General features: G+C 42.4%; 1 protein-coding gene across 1 annotated transcript; it reads right to left on the bottom strand.

Moving 5' to 3' along the window:
• Positions 1-2,496: 2,496 nt before the first annotated feature.
• Positions 2,497-6,741, bottom strand: irx1b (iroquois homeobox 1b). The gene is made up of 5 exons (XM_029732264.1): positions 6,292-6,741; positions 5,032-5,274; positions 3,999-4,764; positions 3,300-3,360; positions 2,497-2,870 (listed from the first exon to the last, which is right to left on the bottom strand). The coding sequence occupies exons 1-5, from the start codon at positions 6,523-6,525 to the stop codon at positions 2,819-2,821; spliced, it is 1,356 nt and encodes a 451-aa protein (XP_029588124.1). The 5' UTR covers positions 6,526-6,741; the 3' UTR covers positions 2,497-2,818.
• Between the last annotated feature and the right edge of the window lie 236 nt (positions 6,742-6,977).

Here is a 6,977-nt window from a genome sequence, read left to right as displayed (position 1 = left end):
GTAGTTCTAGATACTATAGTACATTAGTTCTAGATACTATGGTACATGTAGTTCTAGATACTATAGTATATAGAGTTGTAGATGCAGTACATGTAGTTCTAGATACTATAGTACACGTAGTTCTAGATACTATAGTACATTAGTTCTAGATAATATAGTACATTTAGTTGTAGATTCAGTACATGTCGTTTATTTTATTTATTTATTTTACTCGGTCAGGCTTCGACCCCTGGTATCATATAAACACACATAAGAATTGGAAGAATGCGTAGAATTGCAGGACATGAGCTTTAAAACAGCAAAAAAAAATCTCTGGCCATTGCAAAATGTGTAGAATTGTGGGAAATTAGCTTTGAAAATGCTAAATGTTCTATCCACCAACAAGAGGGGTGTGGACTGGTTTGGGTCGCATGGGTTTGCAAGGTGGGGGTTTGTTACTACACCAATAAATGACATTATCCATCCGGACCTTTGCCACCTAGGAAATTTGTGTAATCAGACCTTCTCAAATTGTTCTTGAGTACCCCTGCTATAGTACATGCGTTTGTAGATGTGGTACTTGTAGTTCTAGATACATATTAGACACTTTTTTATAAATTGATTATTCTATTTTTGTCCCAATATAAACCCTTTACTCACGACATATTTAAGCGGTAAAGTACAATTCAGAGACCAGGCTATATTGTGAATACAGTCACAGTTAAAGGCCGTTCTTCTCCCCGATGCACAGTCAATAAGCATCAGCTCAAGAGTGATAATCAGTGCAATATATGAAATTCAAAAAGTGCAATTCTCCTGGATCTCATTTGATTAGGATCATGAAATGTGTGTCTGGCTACATCAGATATGTATATCATCAATACAGTAAGACAGTAAGAATGTTGTGGTGTTTAGCCCAGTGCATAACACATGGAGACCTGCTGCTGCCCTGTCTCTCTAAATGTGTTCAGGCTGTCCCTTATTTCATCAGTGACTCACCAGTGACATGGCATAAATCAACCATGACTTTCTCACATCCCAAATATGTGCTGTGTAGGCATTCGTGTTTTTGGCATCTATTGGCCTCCCCTTTAAAGGCCCAGTGCAGTCAAAATGTGATTTTCCTGTGTTTTATATATATTTCCACGCTATGAGAATGGAATAATACTGTGAAATTGTGAAAATGATGATAATGCCTTTTTAGTGTAAGAGCTGAAATGTCAGCTTTTTTTGGTGGGACATCATCAGGCGGTAAAGTAGTTAATAGACCAATAAGAGAGTTCCAAACCTCTCTGCCTATAACAGCTAGTTTTTATTTTGCCCCTCCCAGACCACTGCCAGACAGTCCTAGCAAGATTCTTGCTTGATAAATTGTTCTTTGCTAAGAAGCTATTTTTGTTTCTTTTTTACCATTTTAATTGAAAACAATCACAGTAAGGTACCTAATTGCTTGATATTGAGATAAAACACCCCCTCTACATCTCTCCTTTTCTTCCCTTTATCCTTCTCTCCCCCAGACCCTGTTCTCTCTCTCTCTCTCTCTCTCTCTCTCTCTCTCTCTCTCTCTCTCTAAGCTGTTGAGACCCTGCTGGGCTTGTGGAGGTCAGGATGGCTTCATGAGTGACCCCCATATCACACACAGACACACAGACACAGACAGACAGACACACACACACACACACACACACACACACACACACACACACACACAGCCCCCATACTGGCTGATGGCCTTTCCTCTTCTCTGATCCATATTTCAGAGGCTGCATCATCGGGGCTCTAAGAGGCTAATCCGGGATGAAACGTGGGGAGGGAGAGTGGAGAGCCAGGGAAATAGGCCTCTACAGTTAAGCAAACTGCGTTCCACATTTAGAATTTGAATGAGCGCCATGTTGGCACCCGAAGTACCAAGGCAGTCACATTGAAGAAATAATGTCATTGCGGACTCTTACAGAAAAAACACATGATTTCGCATGTGGAAAAATCACACGATTTCATGTAAAATTTCACATAGGAAATCATGTGTTTTCGGGAACACTTTACATTAATTTCAAACGTTTTTGAAACACTTCACATGTGAAATGTACATAAGGTGAGTGTTTACCTAGCTATCCTGTTTTTTTCACATAATCCCTTACCTGAATGACAACGCCAATTGAAGAGCTTCGGTTACATTGTGTTATTGGCCAAATGCTGCACACATTTTCAGTTCTTTACATGTTTGTCATTTAGCAGACGCTCTTATCCAGGAGCAATTCGAGTTAAGTACCTTTGCTCAGGGGCACATCGACAGATTTTTCGCCAAATCGTCCCGGGTATTCGAAGCAGCAACCTTTTAGCTACTGGCCCAACGCTCTCAAACGCTAAACTACCTGCAGCCCCAATGATGTAACATTGGCTATGGTTTATCATCATCATCGTTATAAATCATGCAACATGGAAAACGATATATTTGATAAGACTGTAGGCGTAGGCTACTGGATGAAGAATATAAAAAAATAAATCAAAGTCTATGACCACGATTAAGTTTATTTCTCAAAAATATATCCTTTAAACAAATTATTTACATGTCGATAACTTTTTCATAGAAAATAAAACAGAAAACAAACATACACAGCAAAGACAAACATTGCCAGTATAAATGGCAATACGGAACATGTGTGTGATCAAAAACAGGCCTATAGGCTATGAATCTTGTCTCGCATCATATAAGCCTTCTGTTTTAGAATCTGACGAGTTGAATCTTAAGTTTCACTCTCAAAAATAGTAGACTATTCGATAAATTGTTCTTCGTTAAATAATTATTCCAGATTATTCTCCGATGATAACTCTTCACTCTTCATATTGTGGAAATGGTCGAGAGAGCGCGCTGCGCGGTTCCGTGGTGAGATCTTTTGATGAAGAGAAAAGAAAATACAAACGTCAGAAAATTTAAATGAGTGTGACATTGAATAATTCATTTCCTATAACGATATTGCTATCAGGTCTATTTCATATCCTCCCTCAACATATGTGTATTCACTGGAAAGGCGTGAATAAATTGAGGGTAGATTATTTAAATTGCGTGAACGATGATAAGTCAATGGCGCCCGTTCCACCCCTGTTGGCCGTATTAAACGGTGTCTAGTGAGGCGTTAAAAGCCGTTAAACTAGACCGATTAGATCTCTTCAGATGATTTATGAGCTCGAGCTGTGACAAGCCATTCCGTCAGGTGAAACGGCCTTTAACGGCGGGTTAAAAGGTTCATTTAGGCCTACCGGATGATTATAATATAGATGACACTTGACATAATGTCACGATGAGGTTTGAAATATCTTACCTGTCGGTGATCAGCTGGAAGGGAGACTTCGGCGAGCCAGACCTGCGAATATTCACGTCATCTGTAAACAAATAAACAATCAGGCAAATCAGTAAAATAAACAATATCCTCACTAGACCTATTTTGAATTAGGTTACGCCTGTTTTTAATGCAATAGTATTTGAGTGATTCTCTGATGAAGGCATAACAGCCGAAACACATTAGACTGCCCAGCCGAAAATAAAACGGTGAAATGAGGTGACATCTTTTTGTCTTTTTTAAAAACATTTTGGAGTGCCACGGTCACCCAATGTTCTTCAACTTGGGATTTCAATCAAAGTCATTGTCATCTATGGCAGAGCACTTAGCTAATAAATGGAGATAGTACACCCGTTAGCCACTCCACGGTATTTGTGTGTTGTTATAGGCCTGTAACCGCTTCGAAATGAATGTATTGTTTATTAGGCTCTAGGCTATATTAGGCTATAGCTGATTTATATAGCCAAATGGTCGTTTTCAGAAATATCATAATACACAACATGAATTAAAACGAGTGTTAGATCAAAATAGTGTGCCATATGTGGAAATTGTTATTTGGACAACTGAAGAAGAACACTGGGCCGAATTCATGAGACTGTTATTAATTTCCAAGCAGATGAAAAATAGCCTCTAATCACAATCATAAACATATGCAGGCCTAGGCTACACTACAATACATACCATCTCGCTTTGGACTGAAGCTCTCCGACGACTCATCTCCACTCTCGTCCTCGGATGCCCCTGAAGCCTGCGTCGCCCTTGCGTCCTGACGCTTCAGTGCGCCATGGAGAGGCATGTGGTGTCCAGCTGGGTTTGCCGTGCCGAGAAGCGACCTGACGCCCAGAAGAGAGTTGGCACTGAGGAACGCTGCGTTGGCCCAGTTGTGGAGCTGCTTCCCTATCTGGCAAGTGTATATTCCATGACCCGGGAGTAGGGCCGGGTGATGGGAGGGAGACGTGGCCGCGTGTGGAGCTGAGGCAGCCGGGGAAGGTTTATGGGAACTGTCGGGGCTTGTGGCTGTCTCTGCCAGAGACCAGATTTTGGGTTTGTTCTGTGGAGGCCTCTGGCACCCCGGTCCATTGGGGGAAAGATCCACTGCGTTTTTACAAGCACCAACAGGCGCCTTGATGAGAGAAATAGGACCCTCCATGCCACTGAGGGCTTCCACAGACAGCTTCCTCTGGCTCTCCAAGCTACTCGAATCCGATGCCAGCTTCCCCTCTCCCTCCCCTTCCCTCTGATCTCCGCGGTTCTCCTCGACCTTATCAATGTCGATACTCTCTAAATCGATCTCCTCGTCCTCTTCATCCTCGCTCTCCTGTTTCTCAGGCTCGTCCTCATTGTCACTACTGAAGATCCGTCCATCCCGGTCCTCCGCGCTGCGGCCCCACGTCACCTTGTTCTCCTTCTTCAGACGCCTGCGCGCGTTGGCGAACCACGTGGACACCTGGGCGGACGAAGGAATTAATTAATATACTTTATTGATCCTTTATTAAAAATATTCATAATTAGGTTAGTCATTAATCAAATTAGTATATATTAAACTGGCAGACATGAGAACAGCACAGGCAAAACACACAGACAATCAGACATATTTAAAGTAGGCATACAGGGCCCAGAGTTTTCCGGTCAAATCATGTAGGCCTAGTAGAAATACTCCTGGCCTAAACATATTTTATCCCACATAGCAGTAGAAACCTTTATCCCTATATACCTGTGTAAGTGTCATCTTGGTGATGATGGCCAGCATGATCTTCTCTCCCTTGGTGGGATACGGGTTCTTCTGGTGTTCCTGCAGCCAGGCCTTCAGAGTGCTGGTGGTCTCCCTGGTGGCGGCCTTGGCTCGGTTCGGGTCGCCGTAGCCATACTGGCCATACGGGTAGAACCCCGCGCCGGTGTGGACAGCCAGACCTCCCGGGTGAACTCCGGGGCTGTCCTTCAGATCATACTGGGAGTTCTGGGGGATAGAAATTGTGGGATAATTATATGTAATGTTTGTCTCTCCAAAAATATAATAGTTCTAGGCCTATTTGTTTTTATCCAATTTGTAGGCCTTTATTGACTTTCCAACGCAAAATAGGTTTACAGTATGCTGGGTATTATGACTGTGGGGCAACGTTGAAAAACTGCCCCATATCAGTTCGCTCAGTGTGAGTTTGTCTTGAATGGTGAAACTGAATCTCACAAGTCCTGACAAACAATGATGTCACAATTCCAGTGTGATCTCACACTGTGTAGGCTATCTCCTAAAATAATTAACGACCAGTTAACGACAATTAGGCTATTGTTATTTTGTCTAGGTTATGGAGATTTTGTTTCTGACTTTTTCATACAAGCACCGATATCTCAAATTTCGTATAGCCTACAATAGGTCTTAGTTTGATAAATTCCCCAAACCTTAAATATTAGCCTAAATAATTCTACATAATTGACAGTATGGGTATATAAATGAAACTTGATATTTTATCAAATTAAAAAGTAATTTTGAGATGTATTTTATATGGAAAATAATGTATAATTAAGCCATCACATAGGCTAATCTCTCTCATGTCTAATTGTTTGTTTAATCTAATCTTAATATTTCTGAGGCAATTTAAAATGACTTTTATCTTATTATCGAAATAAGCTACCCAATGAAAATATGCAAACGAATTGTTTTAATGACTCACATTTAGACTTTTGGTATTGTGCCATGAATAATACATCAGAAAATCCCATTAACTATTTTTGTCCCTATTTCAAGGACCAGACATTTCAGTTTCGAAAAACATGACAGAACTTTAAGTTGAAAAGAGCTCAAAATATAAAACATTTTCCCTATTACAATCCCATTATACTACAATATTAAACTTTCCAATCCTTAAAGGCAATCCACTTCCATGTATTTAACTGGCCTGCACATTCAATCAACATTGGAGAAACAACCACTCGAACAAAGTTCCAATTCTACGTTCCAAGAAACCGTCTCTCCTACCATTTGCGATATGAGGGCGAGGTCTGCACCGCTGTAGGGGAGAAACGCGCTGTAGTTCTGAGCCGCCCACGGGTTACCATACATCCCCAGCATCGAGCTAACAGCAGCGGCGGTAGCTGCCTGATTCACGCCGCTCTCGGCGCCTCCATCCCGGCCAGAGCCGGCCCGGTCGCCCCCATAAACCTCCTGGGAGCCACTTAGAAACTGGGGGTACCCCAGCTGCGAGAAAGACATGTCCGGAGAGAAAGGCGCAGTAAATTCCGTGTCACAAGGGAGGAAAGGAAAATAGGAGGAATTCCCAGTTTCCCAGAAAGATAAGGATGTCTAAATTACAAATCACGGGTAGTCAGTCAGACAGACAGTCCCACTCCCCGTCAGCGCAGCAAGCTCCAATGGTAGTTATGAGTTTGGCACTTGAGCGCCCAGTGAAGCCTCTCTCTCTCCCCGCAGGACTCTCTCTAGTAGAGCTGACGGGATGATTGGCAGGCTGCTTAACAACCAAGCCCCTCCTATGCCCCGGGCAAGCGATCAGTGCATTGGTTCCTTCTCTGGGTCCTGTGTGTGTGTGTGTGTGTGTGTGTGTGTGTGTGTGTGTGTGTGTGTGTGTGTGTGTGTGTGTGTGTGTGTGTGTGTGTGTGTGTGTGTGTGTGTGTGTGTGTGTGTGTGTGTGTGTGTGTGTGTGTGTG

This window comes from Salmo trutta, chromosome 34, assembly GCF_901001165.1.
Source record: "Salmo trutta chromosome 34, fSalTru1.1, whole genome shotgun sequence".
Taxonomy (NCBI): Eukaryota; Metazoa; Chordata; class Actinopteri; order Salmoniformes; family Salmonidae; genus Salmo; species Salmo trutta.
The sequence above is the reverse complement of the archived record's forward strand: the minus strand, read 5'-3'. Positions and strand labels throughout refer to the sequence as shown.

Excerpts from the sequence above, each read along its gene's own strand:
- irx1b (XM_029732264.1), bottom strand. The coding sequence starts at position 6,525 with ATGTCTTTCTCGCAGCTGGGGTACCCCCAGTTTCTAAGTGGCTCCCAG. Across the intron at positions 4,765-5,031 it reads CCAAGATGACACTTACACAG|GTGTCCACGTGGTTCGCCAA; the intron begins GTATATAGGGAT and ends TCGTCCGCCCAG. Across the intron at positions 2,871-3,299 it reads TTCCAGCTGATCACCGACAG|ATCTCACCACGGAACCGCGC; the intron begins GTAAGATATTTC and ends CTTCATCAAAAG.